This window comes from Rhipicephalus sanguineus, chromosome 4, assembly GCF_013339695.2.
Source record: "Rhipicephalus sanguineus isolate Rsan-2018 chromosome 4, BIME_Rsan_1.4, whole genome shotgun sequence".
Lineage (NCBI taxonomy): Eukaryota > Metazoa > Arthropoda > Arachnida > Ixodida > Ixodidae > Rhipicephalus > Rhipicephalus sanguineus.
In genome coordinates, this window is record NC_051179.1 from 8,162,690 (window position 1) to 8,183,488 (window position 20,799).

At 44.5% G+C, this 20,799-nt stretch overlaps 1 protein-coding gene across 5 annotated transcripts in view; it reads right to left on the reverse strand.

Moving 5' to 3' along the window:
- Positions 1-20,799, reverse strand: part of LOC119389336 (RNA-binding protein Musashi homolog Rbp6) — a 705,926-nt gene that overhangs the window by 479,015 nt on the left and 206,112 nt on the right. For 2 of the 5 annotated variants that reach the window (XM_049414390.1, XM_049414393.1), the window contains exon 6: positions 9,232-9,306. The exons of the other annotated variants lie outside the window; for them this stretch is intronic. In XM_049414390.1, the coding sequence (XP_049270347.1) occupies positions 9,232-9,306 (75 nt within the window). The remainder of the gene's footprint in view (positions 1-9,231; positions 9,307-20,799) is intronic. 5 annotated transcript variants of the gene reach the window in all.

Consider the following 20,799-nt stretch of genomic DNA (forward strand, 5'->3'; position numbering starts at 1 on the left):
ATAGGTTTTTATGTCATTTATAAAGTTCCCCCGGAAACCATAGTGTTCTAGTTTTTTAATTAATGTAATGTGGTTGATTCTGTCAAATGCTTTTGAGAAATCTACAAAAATTCTAAGTGTATATATTTTCTTTTCAAATGCATCGAGTATGATTTCTTCTTGCATTAGTAGACCAGTTTCCGTTGAGCGCTGCTTCGTGAAACCAAATTGAAAAGGCGTCATAATGTGGTGCTTGGTCAAGAATGACACTATTCGTTTATGTAACAACTTTTCACTTACTTTAGAAAATACATGTAAGACAGAAATTGGTCTGTAATTGGTCATGCTATTTTTGTCACCACCTTTGAAAATAATAGAAACTTTGGCTATCTGAAGACGACTAGGAAACGTACCCAATGAGAAGATTAAGTCAATGGTGTATTCTAAAATAGGAGATATAACATGAATAACATGCTTAACTGGACGGATTTCTAGGCCGTCTACGTCAAAACACCTGCTATTCTTCAGTGACATGAAATCAGCCGTAACCTCCTGTGTAGTCACTGGAAATAGAAATGCACTTTCGCCTACTTGCGAACCCATGAATCGCGGAAAATTATTGTCGTGCGAGCTCTCTCCAATAGAGGTAAAGAATTTATGGAAGGCTTCAGCAAGGTCAACACCAGTGAGAACGTGGTTATCTACAGTGATTTTAGTCGGCTATGTGCTATCATCCGAGTATGGGTGGAGTAACGTGTTTAACTTTTTCCAGATGGCTTCGGATGTTTTGGTTTTTTCATGGCTGAAAAGGTTGCTAAATATTCAAGTTTGCTTTTCCTTAATAAAGAGTTTGTAGTATTTCTATGTTTTTTAAATGTCTTGAAGTCTTCTTTGTCTCTAGATTTTAGAAATTTCCGGTAAAGTGCATTTTTTACTTTTATAGCTTGAAGGCATTCCGAAGTAATCCAAGCCTTTCTTGCCTTGCGTGGTCTGCGTTTTGTTTTGAGCGGCAGGCACTTGTTGTAGGCCTCACAAAAACTTTCGATGAAAACATTATACGATGTGTCTGCATCAGTTTCACGGAAAACAGCGTCCCATTTTATCTTGGATATATATGTAGCCAACATATCAATTGTTCTACGACATATGTACCGGAATGGTGTAGGCAGTGGCTTTGCATCCCGAATTTGATGTCTCTTTTGACCTAAAATTGAATAAACAGGTAAATGGTCGCTAATATGTGTCTTAAGGACACCCAAGCAAACAGGTGCACTTGTGCTATTTGTTATAATTACATCGATAAGTGTGCAGGATTCGGCATGAAATCGAATGGGGTGTTTTATAACATTTTTAAATGCGTTTGATTCCGTGATATTGCAAAGTTCAAACGTTGGGGGCTGGAAGTTAGCATATCAATATTTAGGTCACCCCCGATAGTAAGACTGTAACCATTTTCATTGACCCACGACAGGAAAGTGTCTAGAAACGTAAGAAAGTTACACATGGCACATTTGGGAGGGGGGTATACCACAGAAAAAATACCCGAAGAAGATTTTACAGTCATAATCTCGTAATACGCTGCGCACAGGCCTGCAGCCCTGTGCGCAGCGTATATAACCTTGAAGGCTGACGTCTGCCAAATAAGTGGTCCCCGTAACATTTTTTTTGTGTGTGTGTGTGTGTGCGGAGGTCGCGAGGCTTAAAACGAGCCAGCTCTGGATCTCCGAGAGTCAGCTCCGTGACCCGCGATCCCCTGCCATCTTGTTGACCCCGGTACATTTTGCGGCACGGACAACGATGGCGTAGAAGATTGGCTCGCTTTGTGCGAGCGCGTCAGCAAGCACTACAGGTGGGACGCCAATGCTAGCAAACATCACTTTTTACCTCACGGTACTGCACGCGCACCATGTACAAGCAGGCGCACAATGTACAACTAACAAGTTAGCACGTCTGCGAGCAGAAGCTCAGCGGTCGATCAGTTAAGATGACAGCCAGGTATGAACTTTCATCGCGAGTGCAGTCACCCACGGATGCATGCAAAACGTGCTAACCCTGTGTCTAAAAGCGGCAAAGACGTGACAGAGGCAGACAAGGTCAGCAAATATTCTCAAATACAGAATGACACAAACCGTGTGATAGCTTACGCTCTGTCAGAAAAGAATCATTCCATTCCTGAGCTGAGAATAGAAACAATGTAAAGAATGACTGACAGTGGAAAGCCGGCTGAGCTGTCGCCAAATTCCGTCCGGGACTATATGGACGCCCGTTCGCAGTCGTCACAGACGCTCTGCGGGCTGTCAACACTTAAGGGCCCATCGGAAGGCTCGGCTGTCGGGCATTACGATTACAAGAGGACACGTTCTCGGTAGTGTATAAATCTGCCAAGTTGCAGAACGATGCCCACTGCTTATCCGACACCCTGTTTGCAGGGTGTCAGGATGCCCGAGGACTTAAGAAATTCCGCGTTGTGCAACATGATAAGAAGTCCAGATGTGACCAGCGCTTGTCCAGGTGCCGCCTTTTTCCAAAGACAACGTACACTCTTAAAAAAAAGTCGGCCTATTGACTAACTAATTGCTAAACGTTTACATGTCACAAAAAGCACTAACCTCGTAGCAAGTGAAGGCAGTAAAATGCCGGTTAGTGAAATCCACCACGTAGTTAGCGAAAAGTACCATCTGAAACTGTGGGTTTGCTTACTGTGTTGTTAGTAACCGCACTCAGTACCCTACTAACACTAGTGGACAATATTTACCCAACAAGAGGTGTACGCATATTTGGTTTATATGTGCCGTGTATATTATCTTATCAAGTTGATTCTATGACAAAAGAATATATAAGATTAAGTAAAAAAAATTAGACGCTACAGCATTGCCCTGTTACCCTAATCATAATCGCTAATTACTTCATGTAATCAGCACACATCACAACTCACACATGAAACTGATACGGACCACACAGAGTTTCAAGTATTAACACGAACGCGACCTTCTGTTTCCCCTTTACTTCTTTTTTATTATTGCCTATGTGTTTTGTTTCCCGTAACATCTACTCAGAAGGCGGCCTGGCGGCTACTTATGTGCCTACTTTGGTATAACAGACCTTGCACCGGTTAGCAGCCACAGAATTTAGAGGAATGAATGAATGAAAACCTTTATTGGTGCAAAGAAATTCTCCCGGCGAAGGTGGAGCCCTCAGTCCAGGGCCCCTGTGGCCTTTGCCATCTTGCGCGCTCTGTCGATCAGCTTGAGCTGTTCTTCAGGCTTCGAGCAGGACAGCGCAGCCTCCCACTGCTCCGGTGTTGGTGTGTTGTTTATTGGCACATCCTTTGAGTGTTGGCAGGCCCATGTAACATGATAAAGTGTTGCATGTTCCCCGCATAGCGGGCATTTGTTGTCGTATGTAGTCGGATAGATTTTGTTAAGTAGACTGAGATTTGAGTATGTATTAGTCTGCAGCTGTCTCCAGGCAACCAACTGCTCTTTACTGAGGTCTTTGTGGGGAGGAGGGTAAATCCTCCTCAGGGCTCTTTGATGTTCTAGAATTGCCCCATAGCGTCTAGTGACTGTGTTTGGTTCCCCGTCGTTGTGCGCCCCCCGGTTGGCCTATGCTCGGGCGTTGGCGTGGACACCAGGCCATGAAACTGTGACTGAGAATTTAAAGGAATGATCGACGTTTTCTGCCCATAATCTCGCACCCTACTGTTTGCGTATGTGTGCCATCGCATGGCACGAAACTGTTATTCTAACATAATCCAGAAAATTAAAATTTGTCTAAAGTTTGCATAAGACGGTCAAAATTACGAAATAATACACTACGGCATCTGCGAAGCATCTCGACACATAGATGACTTACCTAGTGAAAACGCCAAGAAAGCCTGCCTGATTAGTAACGGCAAAATTTACAAGCTTTACTAGCTGCTGGCTAGTAAAGTGATGCCACGAAGGTAGTAAAGTACGCTCGAAACCGGTAAACATTTACTGTTTACCAAATTTTTTCCAAGAGTGTAGTGACGAAATGGGTTGCGATTCTCTTGGCTTACTTTTGTGAGTTTCTCTAGAGTTTGCTAAACTCACGTCATGCATTTTCGTTCTTGCCGGCAGGAAGCAGCGACAAAGCATGCCTCAGGTGAATCACATTGGATGACTCGCTATTTTCGTATCATGACGAAGACAATATTACAAGAAGTTACCCTGTACTTTCAAGATACTTTCAAGACATTGCACTTTTTTTAGTACCAGTCCTTCACTGAGCGTTAGTGTGTGTGAGCCTTTGCGGGTGCGCACGCTGCCACCTCTGCTTCAGGCGCCCTCGTCCCGAGGAACAAAGGAGTTTGCAGAGCCGGAGGCAATCGTGGAGTCAGCGTGGGCATTATTTGCCGCGTCACAGGCTCCAGCTCGCGGCGTGACAGGAGGGCGGGAACAATGCGCCCTCCTGGAAGACCTGCTCCTTTGGCCGGCTCCCTTTTGACTCGCGACGGATAAAACCAAAGGCCTCTTTCAGGCTCGGTGGAACATGTTTCCATCTATGCATTCTTCATGAACAAACAGGAAGTAAGAAAAGAAACAAGATCACGGTTTCTCGCCTGCCGACGGCTGTCTTGCGTAAGATCAATTTCAGTCGCTTCTGGTGATGCAGCTGTTTTTGACAAATTGCTGTGGTTACCATGGTCCCCCCCCCCATTCAACATTGTTTTCATGCGCACAAACTGAACACAACTTCTAAGTATGCGCAGTTTCAGAGGAAACGGCCGAACATGGGCCGGAAAACGGCAAGCCGTCTGAAATGCCCAATTGGACCGCTTATCTTTGCGTTTGCTAGTGCTGATCAGTTTCCTTGTTAAACTCAAAAGAAGTGCAAATAACTCGTTCGTTTCTCTGCGAGAAAAGACACCGCAGTGGCTGCCGCCTAGTTTTAAGCTCTACAGTGAAAGAGAAGTGGAAATTGCTGTTTTCTTGGGTACCGCGCGAAAGAAAACATAAGCACTACACACGAAACTTAAAGAATAAGCGGCCCATTTGGGTATTTGGGCCCACTTGCCGTTTTTCCTCACCATAATCTGCTGCGACGCGCCTTTTTTTTTTCTAAAAATTGTCGCGTGAGCTTCCGGTCTGACGTTCCAGGGATGACGGATTTCCTGCGCTCCCAGTCCGCTCAGTTTCGGTTTCGCCTAGATCGAGGCCTTGAATTTCAGTGATTATTGTGTCAAATTACGTGCGTTTTCACGATTTCCTTAAAACATGGGCATGCCATAAATTCTCACTCTTTACAACTCTCCCAAACAGCCCTAAGGTAATAAATGAAAAGTTAATTAACGAGTTTTGTTAATTACTTATTTGAACGTAGCTTCAGGTGCGGCAAAGTTCTTCCGCCTCAGCGTAGCGTTCGTTTGCCAAGACGACATGGGCCTGACTGTCATAGCATTTTTTATTAAAAAATCTGTATTTTCTGAGAAAAAAAAGAAAACACTGTAGGGTGGTGATTCCACGTAAGGTCGAACAACGATGGCTGGTCTACCTCTTAAATTTATTTCAAGATTCTATATATTATTGCCTGATGAGTGGAAAGAAGAGATCCGCAATTTGTTTTGCCGCCAAAAATTTTTTCGAAGCACAGGAAATCAATAATGACGGAGAGGTAGAGTGGAGCGCTCATCCGCTCTGCTGTTTTGGCCAACTTTCCATACGAATTGCACAAAATATATTAAAGTTAGGTAGTTGAAAGTTCTTTAACTAAATATATGCATGCTTTTGCTTCTGCTCAGGTATTTTTAGTTTTTATGTGTAGCGTAGATGTTTTTATAAAAAACCTCAACATTGGCTCAGGAAACGTTATTTCCTTTACTTTGAAGGCCTTTATCTCAAAAAAAACCTTGTAGCAGAGCGACGAAACTTCCGCATTAAGTTCCTCGCGCACTTATATATCAACCTGCCCAATTTTATATTTACATAAATTTTCAGTAAAGAGATACGAGCGGGCTAAATTCAAGAAAACACCGAACAATGGAAACTTCATACGACAATTAAAAAACATCTTTTTATATTTCTTAAACTTTGTCCACTTATTCTCCTCGACATCAGCTTTCACAATCATTGAAAACATATTGCATAATTTTGTTGCACTAATAGTTACGTCCCCTCCAATTAGACCCTTAGGCAAGGATTGGCAATTCCGACTTCTTGCCTAGCAAGTGTATAAAATGCAGGCAGGATTAGATTTCTTTTTATTAAAAGGCCAGCAGTACCGAAAAAGGTGTCGACGGCACTGAAGACGTTAATTTTGAAATTATTTGGTCACTGCAGCGAGAATATGCATCGAGAATATGCATCGGGAAATGCCACCACGTTAGATTTCAATTTATCGTATATAATTGCCGCTATTTTTTATAAGATGTAGTCAAACGTTAATATGAAGTGCTTGTGAAAGAGTGGAGTAGAATGCGTTCTAGGTCGAACACCTTCGATTATCCGTACTATCTTCTGTAGTTTTAAACGTTTTCTTTGATTGTTTTAGTAGTCGTTCCCCGCATTAATAAACAGTAATGAATACGCCAGTATACTGAAGAATAATACAGTTGCTTTGTTACCCAAATTGGCAAAAAACATCGGATTTTCCCGATTACTCCAATTGAGCGCGACAGATCGGTGCGAATCTTGTTTATGTGATATGTCCAGTCGAGTGTTTCGTGAAAGACAATACCAAGAAACTTTTGGCATGCGACCCGTTCAGACAAATCTCCTCGAAATTTTACTTGAATGTCACGGGGTATCCTTTTATTTTTTGGCGGAAAAATAACATACTTTGTTATTGTTTTGTTTTTTGGGTTTAGTTCAAACTTATTTGATATTGAAAATATTGATAAGTGCTGCAGCCACCTGTTCGCTTGCTTTTCTGAGCTATCCATATCTTTGCCAGAGGAAAAAACGTTCGTATCATCGGCGTATAAATCCATGTCTGGAGTTAGTGGCATATTAATAATATCGTTTATACGTAAGAGGGACAGCAAAAGAAGCGAAAATATTGTCACAGGCTTTGTGTCCCTCAAAGGGCGAAATGACACGATGCAGGATAGCTTGTGGAGGGGGGCATGCGGACGCCCGGCTTGTGAACCTTGGGCTGGCCATACAAAGCTGGTCTGAACCGTTCTGACAAAGTAATGTGAAATACAGTGACTCTCGTACAGTGGGGGCCATGCGCAAGACATACGCCAAGAGCTTCTGGAAGCCTTTTCGCACCTTGGGCGTCGGATCCCGGTCAACTGGCGCGTACGTGCTCGTGACCTCTAACAGCACCAAGATTTTTCGGGAGTAGTCGGCTTTGTCACCAGTCGCGTTCTCCTTGTCTGCGGAAAAGATCACGACCTCACGGTTGCCTCCTGACCGCTCTTCTTAAAACAGGGAAGGCGAGGCCCGGACCTTCAGGTTGAGTGTGATCGTCATTCTTACCAACCTATGGTCACTACAGTTAACTTAGCCTATCTCTTCTCTGTTTCGATTCTTGTTTCTCTGTCGTTTTTTTTATTTCTATGCTTTCTTTAGAAGGTGTTCCCTCTCCGGTATCAATTCTTTCCTGTGAATTCGACTAACGTCTCTCCACTGCTATTCCCATATTCGACGTCGTAGTTGCCGATTGGCTGTGATCCTTCTCGCTTCTTTGCATTGAAGCCGCCCATTCTCATGGTGCATTGGGTTCGTACCTTTCACACTGCCCCATCCTCATATAACTGTTCGACGTTCTCGCGGCAGAACGTTGAAGCGTGCCCGAGCATTACTTTCCGCCTTATTCAGATTTACCACGACGCACGCTGCCATGTCATTGCTGGCATAGAACTGTTCAACGTGGCCCGCAATAGATTTGTGGATTAGAAGCACCGGATCATATTCTCGCTTCTCAAGGAACCCTCTGTGGCCGAAGACGTGTCCATTAGTTTGCAGTGAGTGTGCTTTCCCACTTCTCCAGACTTCACAAGGCCAATGATATTGACGTTGACTCCGTCTAAGTCTTCAAGTAGCTAATTCAAAGAGTAACTAGCCTAACTGGAAAACAGTTGCACCAAATACCACAAGCAGTGAAACGGCGTGAGCAAGAGGTCACAAAGGCTGATCTTATATTGACACGTGTGTATTATAGGCAAAAATGGCAGGAAGCTAGCAAAAATGTATTACGTGGTTTCAAAGAGAACAAACGCAAACGTTTCGTGACCAACAAGCCTAAACGACCATGTGTTTTCGTGACAGACTAGACACCAGTCGTCTTCAAGTTACGGGCGCTAAAAAACTAGGCAACTTCATGCGAGAGGCTGCGCTGCATGGCTCTTTCGATGCCCGCGGTTTCTTCAGCGAGCCCCCTGTAGGCGAACGTTCCTTCATTGCGTGTAGCTTGGAATCAGACCACGGCCCTCACCAGCAAAATTCCATGAAGGCGGGTACAATGATTCTTCGGCTCGCTTTCAAACATAACAGTCTATCAGTTAAAGGCAGCATTCAAAAATCACATCACCATATGTCATCGCAACCATTATTACTATTTCTTCCCTCGCGGTTTTGCCGCAAACTTCGGTGAATCTCGTTATTCTGCACACGGCTCAAAACAGATCAGCAGACATAAGAGCGAATGGCGCAAACTCATCGCCTACTGGGTCAGCGACTGTCTACTCTAAGGAATTTCGCAACATTCACGGCAATCGGAGATGTAAAATCATTCAGTTCATTTAACCAGTTGCCTAATCTCCTTGTTCAGCCTACTTTTTGTAGTCGGACGATGGGACTCTAGTGCACGAGAGTCGACAAGCTTTGTCCGCAAATTTCTTCGACGGTTACAGGGAATTCAGTGTCACACAAGTGCAACGACTTCCTCTGCAATTACTTTCTTGTAGTCACTTTCTCCGGTCATTTTTCATTAAGTGGCTTCTGATTTGTAATCCAGTTAGCTGCGTCAATTAAATAGTCCTAATATTTTTAACACGCCATTTCCTCCGGGCCTTCATATGTACAATAGCTTGCAGGCCTCTACAACGCAGCATCCCAAAAGCTTTGTCTCATCTCTCTGCGGCCGCGTATATGATCTTGTCATTATTTTTGCCTGCTAAGCACGACCTGTCGACATTTGCTCAACACATATAAAATTGGCAACCTTGTCAATAACAGTGACTTGCTGTACCCGCGTGCCGCAGCCTATCACCGCAATGGCGCTAGTGTTCACTAAGCAAAAAGAGATGAAAATAAGAAGAAGGCTCCGGCCCATTCGACTCACCTCCTCGAAAGCGTACGCAAGATAGCTATTTACATTGCCGTCAAGGGCTAACGCCAGCGTTTCGGCAGGGCCTTCCTACAAACGGAAAACACCAAACAGTACCAGTCAATAAACATCCATTGTTCGCTGCTCTCGTTCACCTAGTGTCACGCGCCGGCAAACAAATTGTAATAATTTATTTTACCTTAGACGGCGTAAATCAAAATAACTAGGCAATATTTGTCTCGTAAATAGAGCCCACAACACCTTTATTGCCGAAATCTGTTCAACTCGCAGGAAAACCCATGTCATTATCAGTGGTCCTGGCTCGGAGCTGAAGAGAAATTGGAGATTACCTAGAAGCGTCGAACATAAAAAGATATAAATCCGTCTGTACGCACCTGCATCGTCAGTTTATGTGTTACATAATATACATGTTGCCCAAGAGGTGCAAAGAGCCATCGTTTCGACAAGCGGTCTTCCGAGGCCGCCTGTGAATACGTTGGCGAAGCCACGAATTTTGCATCTCACCTTGTGCCTTAAACCAAGTGGCGCATGCAGTGCTGCGTACCTGTTCTATCAGCTGAAATTGCTCTCCCACTGCGACGAAATTTATGAACGTCACCTCTACGTTATGAAAACATCCGTAAACAGGGGGTGGGTGCTCGAGCCGACGTTTCGACAAGTGGACTTGTCTTCTTCAAGGCTGGAACTGATTTCCAGCCTTGATAAGTAAATCAGTTCCAGCCTTGAAGAAGACAAGTCCACTTGTCGAAACGTCGGCTCGAGCACCCACCCCCTGTTTACGGATTTGCGCATCGCAAGCTGCCATCTTCCACTTCCTGCCGTTTTTTTTGGACCTCTACGTTCTGTGCTTGTTCTAAAATATTCTCAAGGTGTTGCAAAAAATTCATCGGCGCATCTCGCTCATTTTTCCAAGAAAGGAACTCGCTGTTCTTGCAGTCGGTGCATTTGCCGAGTGAAGCAAATTAATTTAGCGCAGTCGACGAACATTCCGCAGCGGCTTTCTATCCACAACGAAAAAAACTCAGTAAGTACGCAACGGTGAATACAAGAAGCAAAAAAAATCCTTTCTTTACGTTGGCGTTACTCCGAACAGAGCGTTAGACTAAATACTGATAATTTATTTGCACACAAAGACCGTGAGAGCACGGCAGCAAAAATATATCGCCACTTTGTAACGCGATCAGAACGTTTTGATGAGGCCTTCGCACATATGATGGAACAGAGTTGGTAATTTCGTGCCCAATAATATACGCGCAGTGACAGCTGTCTGTCGAAGCAATTTTCACATAATTTAGTGGTCCAGAGATTGTCGTTCATTTATGTGCACATGTTCATAATCCTGTCCAAATTTCCATTTGGCTGGCAACTATGAAAACCTCTCCTTCGGTCGAACAGAAGCGAAAACATGTCCTCTGTGAACGCTAACGCTACTCCCGGTTGGCAACAACGGCAGCAGACACGTGACCGTCGGATATCGGTGACAGCGCCTGGCGCCCCGAGCACTCCACCAGCCGAAAGCCACGTATGACGCTGTCAGCCTTTGCACAGTGCATAAGCTAGTCGGCGCGATTTCTTTCGATTTTACAGTGTCTGCACGCTCTCTGCAAAATGTCAGAGAACGCGCGTAGAAACAAGGCTTCGAGCGAACAAGACGGGCGAGCGAAACTGAGGGTGCAATTGGTTGAAGCTGCCAGCATGCATTAAGCTTATGTAGATGGCTGTTTTTGTAATAACTCTTAACTCTTAGTGCTGGAAAAATATCTATTCTGCCGCCATTTCCAGCGAGAATAAAACAGCTCAGGTCGTCACAGACTTCGTTCCCTGGACCGACAGCTGGCCAGGACGTGTGATTACGTCCGGGTAGAAATAAAAAGACCGTGAAATGTGATGACAAAATCCAGTATCCTTTTCGCTTTGTGAGCATGACTGATATTTTTCAATCGTGTTCAAAAGTGTAAATACTTGTACCACAAAAATAATGAAATAAATAAACTTCAAACTTCAAACTTCAAACAAAAAACCGGTATGTCGCGTAGCCCAGCGGAAGAGCCTTGAAGCTTGATAATGGAGTCGATCACTTTGCTGTACGTCGTCACGTAGTCCGATTCTGTCATGCGCGCCATAATTAGTCCTGAAAATTACATTATGTACATTATTATCTATCCCCGCTCTATTTTGTGCTGCTTACCAGGTGAACAGAGTTGCACGGTGAGAAGCGGCGCTGCCTTCGCAGTAGCCAGTGGAACGTGTCGAGCCACTGCGCATGCGCGCGGAGTGCGCGCGTGCGCAGCAAACCGCCGCGCTCGAACACTAACCGCTCTCGCACTCACTGTTTGCACCATGTGTTATCACTTGTGTATACGACTTCACATTCGCCTCAGATCGAAAAATTCTGATTACAAATGTTTCACTGCGCTTTCCACGTTACCATTCCGTGATTAGACACTCTCACCGGTAAGCTTTCCGTTGGCCTAAAGAAAATAGGCACCACAAAAATTGATTATCGGTCCCTTTAACCACGACGACCACTATTCCCTTACTGACACAGCCTGAGAAATCGCAACGACATGACCATGTTCGCAAAGGAACTCACCTTAGTAAGGAAACAATCGATTATGACATTTCAACGCCAAATGTTGCTTAAAACGTAGTACTGCGGTACGTCACAAAGAACGCCATTTTTCGAACATTTCCGGTGGTCAAGTTTTTGTTCCTCCGTCATCGCTTGCTGTAACTACATCCTCCTTTGTATGACACGTGATTATCATAAACCTTAAACCTTGCCAGGCAACATGACGTACGCTTCTATGTGCAGTATCGAAGGGAAGCGAAGTAGACGATTCCGCATGCAATGGGTCTACATGCCAACCAACAAAGCACTGCCGCTCACATTGGTTTCTTTTCATTTGAGTGATTTCTTTGACAAGGGTGCGAGCTCGAACGCTAGATTCCTGCTCTGGCGTATTTATCCATCCCAAAAGATTCGCTCGCCGCTTTCACTTTTGACGAGCGTTGAAGTTTCGCATTGTTCAAACATGTCTACTGAGCACTTTCCAAGAGCGCATGTGCGCCACTCGGGCTCGTTTGCCTGCCTTTTAAATTCGAAGCATTTTTTCAACGAACGAAAGGCACCGTTTCTTTCTTTCTTTCTTTCTTTCTTTCTTTCTTTTTTTCTTTCTTCCTTTCTTTCTTTCTTTCTTTCCTTCTTTCTTTCTTGCTTTCTTTCTTTCTTTCTTCCCATCCATCCGTCCGTCCGTCCGTCCGTCCGTCCGTCCGTCCGTCCGTCCGTCCGTCCATCCATCCATCCATCCATCCATCCATCCATCCATCCATCCATCCATCCATCCATCCATCCATCCATCCATCTATCTATCTATCCATCTATCTATCTATCTATCTATCTATCTATCTATCTATCTATCTATCTATCTATCTATCTATCTATCTATCTATCTATCTATCTATCTATCTATCTATCTATCTATCTATCTATCTATCTATCTATCTATCTATCTATCTATCTATCTGCTACGTATGGGAGCTCTCGTGGCCGCTTCATTTATTTGGTATACACCAAAACTGGCATAGGACGCTATAAGTGTAAGGCGAACGTGACTGCCAGGCAATAACGTGAATAACAACAAAAGACTTTCGCGTACGTCATGAAACCCTTTCCCCCTGTTACGTGTGGCACATACCCGCTTAGCATGGCCCCTTGTATGCGGACATGTGGCACAGGTGATTCACAGTATATGTCACCCCAGTTGAACGCGAGAGCGCTAGCCCTTTCCCTACCGAAGACGAAGTGGACTCGTCCACGGTGAAAGAAGCGTTTGGGGACGCCACAGTTAAGCTACTCCGATTCATTTTGCTGAGTACTCTTTGCCTTGAACGGATAGTGCAATAAGTAATTTCAAAACCCGCTCAAAGCACGCACTTAACCGGGAAAGGGCTGCATTCGGGTAACCGGAATTACAAAATGGCGTCCTCCTGTATGTGCCCGAATGGCGCGTGCGTGCTGGCAACAGTTCTGTTCAGAAAAGAAAACGAAAAAAAAATCACAGCATATCCACGTGGTGAATGATTATGAGTGGGGCGAAGCTCCGGAGGATATCATCGGTAAACCGTGAATCTTCTCTGTAACGCCCCATCAATCGTCATATAAAGAGTGAGAAACACTGTGTGTATATTACAAACATCAAACTTTTATTTTTCTTAATTAGATGATGCCTGGCTTGCGTTGTCCCTTCATTATCACGGCTTTATGGTCCGTGAAATGAAGGGATAGCGGTTCCTGTACGGGTTGCAATTGGAAATTTGAAAATAGCAGGTCTATACGCGTCCCTCGGATGGTCGTTGGTTTCATATGATCAAGGGACGTGCACGTGAGAGCATATTTGGCTGCCATATGTTGTATTAACCACTCATTGTTCTTTTCGGTAATATCGACATTCAGGTCACCAACTAACACAAATGGTCTATTCTTGTACTTGTCATAATTACACAATGCCGTGTCAATGAACGTCTTGATATTCCCACTCGACAAATTGGGTGCAAGGTACATGGTCATGATGATGCATCTATCAAAATCGATGGCAGCATATTCACCGTTGTGGCTCTGTGTCGTTGGTAGTAGTTTCAGATCTTATGCCTTTTCTGTTTGTTTGACGTATACGACCACACCACCTGCAGGACGCTCTGCATCATCGATGCACACGACTGGAACGTATCCTTTGATATACGGTCTTTTGGCGTTCCACGTCTCGGTAAGACAGAGAACGTCCACCGCAGTAAGTATGGGGTCCCGTTCCACATCGTCTACAGGCGTGACATAAAACCAGCTAGGCTTACATGGTAGGCGGGAAACTACAGAAGGCAACAACAAGTAAAGAAAACATAAGAGAACGGCAATCTATTGCCAAGACGTTCGACCACTGCGTAGTTAACGGCTATCTCGTTGGTGGGTCTCTGTAGCCTTGTCTTCCATCCGGCGACTCCGAACGAAAGAGAAATCGCGCCAAGAGGGAGCCTCATGGCGCGTTACTTCTGAAATGTTGTCTTCCGGCGTCGTTGAAACCACGAGACGTAGTAAAGAAGAAAGAACGCCACACAGGCGAACACGCACGAGAGTCTCACTCGTCAACGTCGTCTTCTTCTTCTACTGCATACCAGAACGCGCGCTTCTCACGAACTAGAGGTGGCTACTACAAACAAACAAACGGAGGATGGACAGACCCACGGCATAAGGAGCTTCGCCCCTAAAAACGCTTGTTTACCGAAGTTTTCTTGGACGAAGCATTGTAACTCTCCTGCGAGTGTGGCATCGACTACACAAAGCCGCATTATTTTTGCTAAATCATCGTATTCCGACGACGACCGCGTCTCAACGTATCGGCAGTGCACGCCGATAGATGTAAACAAACACGCACCGATGCGTCTTTTTTTCACGGGTTCCCTTGTCCCTGCGCATAACTTTTTCATATTTCAGACACATTTTCTGCACCGAAGACTGGGGAGATTAGGGCACTTTCCAAAGTGCAGTGAAGTAAAGCCAACACTGCATGTAATATAGATACATATATAGTGCAGAAAATTTATCAATGGTCCAAACTTATTTGGGAAGAGACACAACTTAGCGGTTATCTTAATTTTATTTGCCAACGGTTTCAACCGGTGGACCAGTCTTCGTCAGGGCTTATAAGCAAAATACAAGCATTTGCTTATAAGCCCTGACGAAGACCGTGGGATCCGGCGGCATTTTTTTTTTTACGGCGGGAAGAAAAAGGTGCCGTCGTTGCAAGATTCTGGAGGACTTGGAGATCGAAATCATCTTCGAAATCCCCGCGGATTAGTGAGTGAAAGTAGCGCCAAGTGACAATCAGATGAAAACAACAAGAAAAAAAAAAGAAGAAACACCGTTGCTCGATCTGCGGACTAATAGTGCCGACTGTGCGGTTAGTATTTCACCCAAATCACGCGGTCCCGCTGAAATGACAATGCTGCTCCTGACAAAGCTGTTCTTTTCATGCGAGCAGTGTGCTTTCATTACAGTCCCATTGCTTGAGTGTTCAACTGAGAGCTCAGTCTGCCATAATTCTTAAAGGGGCACTAAAGAGCAAAACGATTTTTCTCGCATTAGTAAAGTAGTCTTCCACGATACCAAGAACACCACGCTTGCTGCGAGAAGACGCTTAATAAGCGAGAAAATGCGGAAAAAAGAAAATACAGGTGGCGACACCACCTTGGAATTCCCGCACCATTTGCCGTGAAGTCACAAATTTTTGACCGCGCCTGCTTGGGCCTACGTAGTCCCTAATCGGTTAAATCGAAGTATGTTGTCCTCTGAGGGGGCCAGAGACTTGACATAACGAGTTCGTGGAAATTTCGTCGAGCCAGTGGCGCCAAGATACGTTAAATGCTATTTAAAATCTTTTACGTCACGAATTACAAAGTTCGGCGCAAAATTTAAAAATGAAACTGAACTTGGTTTTCTCCTCTAATAATAAACCTATGGTGGTGAAATAAACTACACAAGAGTTCTCTGAGCACACTTTATCAATCTAAACCAATTCATTGCTTCTCTTTAGTGTCCCTTTAAGCCGGCAGAAGACGTCGCTCGCAATTAAAAAGAGAAAACCACTTTTGCATAGCTGCCAGTCAACCATGAGGCTTAGAGACAAAGCAATACCTTCCTTGTAAATAAATAAACAAATTTTCCTTTGCCAGATTTACCGAATCGCAAGTTAGTCGCTCTCAAAAACTCAGCGCTTTCCACGTTTCAAATATTCACTTTATTTTCAGCAAACTCGGTGACCAGGTGTAGTCATTACGGCGGCCGTCGTGTCTACCGGACAGCCCGCGCGAGAAAAGATGACAAACTAGGGTCCTTCCTCTTCTGAACATCCGGGCTCCACACAACGTCCCACAACGTCATATACCAGACACGTGACCTGAATTGTTTGGGTACATTAAGTAAGCTAGGAAAGGGCAATACCTTTGCAAGCGAACGTTGCTTGGTATAACGACGCTTATTTGTACAGCCGATAAGTGAGCATGCACTGCGCAAGGAAGAGGACCGTTTCTAGCACAAAGCTACGAGGAAGTCCATACAGAGTTCTCAGAGATAAACGCTCTTACTTGACGCAAATTTCGCCCTTGTCCTGGCATCCACAAGTGCCTCTCCGAAGTGGTCAAGTCCGCCATTCCGCAGAACTGATTTGCAATAGTCCATGTGCGGCGAGTTGTCCATTTATTGTGCATCGCTCTGCGAATTGCTAGCCTCTTGCTTGCCTCAGTCGATTATGTGACCGTCCCTGAAAGTCGTTGGTCCCGGGTTCAACCTTCGGGTTAAGACGAATTTTTCGTCATCTAAGAAGCTTTATTCCTGAGAGATCCGTATGAACTTCTTTGTAGCTTTGTGGTAACAACAAATGCTCCCTTTGATTTAATAAGGTCCAATACATGACCTCTTAAACGCGGCGTGTTGAGCCGAGTAAGTTTGTGCGTCTCAGCTGCAGTAGCTTTGTCTGTCCTGAACGTCCGCTCTGACGCAACTGTCACGTGTTCGGCCGCTTAAATCGCGACTCTCCCTCCTATTTTTGCTTCATGGCGCGGAAAAAGCAATGCAAAGGATTCTCGTTCGCCTGGCCTGCGCGATCAGCAAAGGTGCGCTGCAGGAGCTGATCGCGTAGGCCACGCCGAGGACACAAACTAAAGTAGGTGGCATTCTAGTAGGAAGAAACGGAATCGTGCTAAATGTCTGGGCTGATTATTATCCGCTGAAAAAAGAACAGGCAGGGAGAGTCGAGTGATGATAAGGAGAGCAAGGTCTCCCACTTATTCGCCTGAAAGAGGATTTTCGTTTGTCGTTACGTGTCCTCCTTCCGCATCGGTCACACTGGGCAGCCCTAAAACAAACTAGAAAACCTGTTCAGAAACACTGGCAGTAGTCCGGCTACTCTCACAGCGATGCCAATTGAGATCTTGTCAAACGCTTGTTAGCCGTGCACACAAAATACTAATTCTGGGTACTTATTGCTGTGCGCCCTAAAAAACGTGCGCAGGTTCAAGGGCGATCGAGACTGCCGCATTAGTTGCATTACTAATCACAGAGAGCTGAGCTAGTAATGATGTTAAAGAGCGTGCAAACACGGATGCAAGAGAGACATCACAAAGGATACTTGTCTTCTCTCATGTGACGTGTTTGCTCGCCCTGTCTCTGTAACGTGATTATATTACTAAACTTCATGTTAAACACCTGACGACCGCGGTTTAGGGCTCTGATTCACAGCCCACGTAGATGATCCTTGAAGCGTACTACAATCTAGCTCTGGACAATATTTGACCATGAGTAGAACAAAGGCGGTAATTGCTTTTCCAGATTCACTGCCGCCCCCAATCAATCTCTTTGTTCGCAACGCGCTGGCACGCAGCCAGTCGACGATGAAGCAGAGAACGAAATCTGGCTCAATCGTCGATGCTGCACTGAGCCTCTGCTGAGAAACAAACGTCGGCCAGATGCTTCTGCTGTAGCACATTTCCGCATTGCCGATGATGGCTCCCTTTGCCGGGAAAAACGCGACCCTCTGGCGACAGTTATGAGAATTTATGTCCGCAGTTTTGGTCGCATCGATCCCACGTGAAATATCGAAGCGCTCGCTAATCGTTCGAGTCGATGGCGCCAGTCGTGGCGGGAATGGACGCTACATGACGCCGCTGCTCTTGGTCGCCGCCGCTCGGCCGTTATTTATCGCCCGAGGAAGGAAGCGCTTGCTGCACGGACAGGCCGCGGTAGTAGGCACACATCATTCGAAAAGGCAAGAAATGAGCCAAGCATTTTCTACGAACAATGTTGGCTTCGATGCGCGGTGTGCGAATTTCGACAACTTCTCGGCCGTCCCATCAGGCTGACAGAAGAGGCTGATTCCAAGTTGCCGCATGCGTCGCCCTCACCTTGATGCAACTAAAAGTTTCGGTGCGTGTCCTGCGAGCCTTTTCCAAGCACCTCACTCTTGTCTGCAATTCTTGTGGCTCGTCTCCGCTGGCCTCCATTTCGTTGCCGCTTTTGTAGCACGGCGCTCGGTTTTCTATAGTTGCTTAACTATTCGGCGAAGTTAGACACGTCATTCTACACCAGGAAAGGAACACGCAATAATACAATGGCTGCCTCAGAATCAGTTGTAAACATTAAAAAAATGACGCGACGTTTAAGCTTTGCATTGCTGTGAATAAAGGAAAGGAGATGACTCTTAAGGCCTCGTTTTTCTTTGTTAGACACAATATTACTGAGAACTAACAGATAATAACGCCAAGGAAAGTATGGGGGGGGGGGGGGAGTATAGCGAGGGTCTCGTTCTCGCAGACTTGATGCCTTCAGGTAGTATGCGAGGGATTATTGGTCAGCTTCCAGCGCGTAAAAAGATCACGTGCTACGTGACGCCACCAGGTAGAAAAAAAGAGTGTTCCACACTCGCCGCCATGGCTGCGATTGGCGCTGACTAACACTCCTAGGTTTAAATGCGTATATATGCCCCATATAGTGGACGGGATGATGACCGCCGCCGTAGCTCAGTGGTAGAGCATCGGACGCGTCATTCGAAGGTCGCAGGTTCGGTCCCTGCCGGCGGCAAGTTACCTTTTCGTCCACTTTACTTTCTTCACATTTATATTCTAAATACTACATATAACGCCCCCTATACTTTCCTTGGCGTTATTGTCTGTTAGTTCTCAGTAATATCGATACATTCGCAAATTTGTTATTATATATCTATATAACATAGTAATAAACGCCTATGCACAAAAATATTCGCTTGAAAATTTATGAACTGCGACCGGTTTTGTTTCATTTGAATGAAATGTCTGTCAGTATCTCGAAAGCTTTTTATTTCTTGCTCAAGGTATATTAGTTTCATTCCGAAAAAACTTATTGGCGTTATTTTAGCTGATTAACATGACAGCTCTCTATGCAATTCGCTGAACCTTTCACAAGAACTTTGTAAGCCTCCGCACGACGGTGCAAATACCCTTGTGCAGTTCTACATTGGCCGCGAACGTGTTACGGTTCTCGCAGTACCGGATGGCTGTTTAGCTGGATCTGTTTTTGTTGACCTAACAAAAGTCTTTGATACCATCAACCATCAGATACTCTTCATAAAACTGGAAGCAATGGGCATCTGTGGTCCTGCTCTGTCATTATCATTCGTAGTTATCTCCTTAACAGAAACCAAACAGTCAGTATTTCCGGTACTTACTCCAAACAAACAACAACAAACATAAGAGTGCCACAAGGGTCCATTCTGGGCCCACTTTTGTTTTTAATCTATATCAACGATCTACCTAATTTAATCATTCAATGTAAATGTTTGCTCTACGCTGATGATATTTTTAGTTCCGATAATAGCATAGACTGTTTAATAAATAAGCTAAGCACTGATCTTCGCAATATATTACACTGGTGTAAATTAAACAAATTACAGCTCAATCCTCAAAACAAAAAACCCAACTTTTTCTCTTTTCATCACATCAGCGATCGCTAGTACCGGCTCCCGCGATTAGTATCTCAAATCATTTGATCGATGCTAGTAATGACTGTGTTTACCTGGGCGTCAGACTAGATAGAAACTTAAAATTCCACAGCCCTATTTTAGATGTCAAGAAAACGCTGTCTTATGGTATACGCATCCTCATTCGGTCTCGCCCTTTTTTTCACGTCCCATTCTCTTGTCACTATACTACGCATTTATTGATTCTCACATCAACTACTGTATAACTACATGGGGTACTACCTACAACACTCACCTTGCACCGTTACAGACTGTTCAAAACAAAGCAATTAAAATAGTCACTTCTAGTTCATATTACATCAATTCCAAACAACTATGGCATATCTACAACGTTCTTACAGTGCGCGATATGGTTAAGTATAATCTAGTCATATGGTTATTCAAGCATATCAATGAGGTATTTCCCATTTCCATCATCCCATCCTGCTCATTTCTCAATACCAACAACACTAGATTTGCTTTCCGCAAAAACTTCATCTTACCGAAAGCCCGCACTAACTATGGCAAACAAACCGCTCATTTTAGCACAGTTTTCATATGGAATTCACTGCCATCCGTCCTAAAATCAATGAATCTACACTCGTTTGTAAAAGATTTTAAAAAAGCTCTTCGTCCACCAATACAACAACACGTAGCATTTCATTCTCATAGCCCCTAAAGCATGCTGTCACATATTTGTTTTCTTTTTTGTTTGTGTTAAATACATCTCGTGTTTACATGCTTTCTTTGTATTATGAAATGTGCTTGATCACCTATACCATTATGTTTACTGTAATTTTTCCCTTCCTGTCGAAGCTATGTCTTATTTGTTTTTATGTTCGTCATGTACAGGAGGTCCCAATTCAGTCTCCGACTACGGGACCTCCTTCTGTATACTGTCTGTAATGACGTTATTTCATAGTAACAATAAAATTTGATTCTGATTCTGACCAGACAGGCGTACATCAGCAAGAGCGCTGGCAGCGAAATTCATTGCGACGCAGGCACATATCTTTGTGAA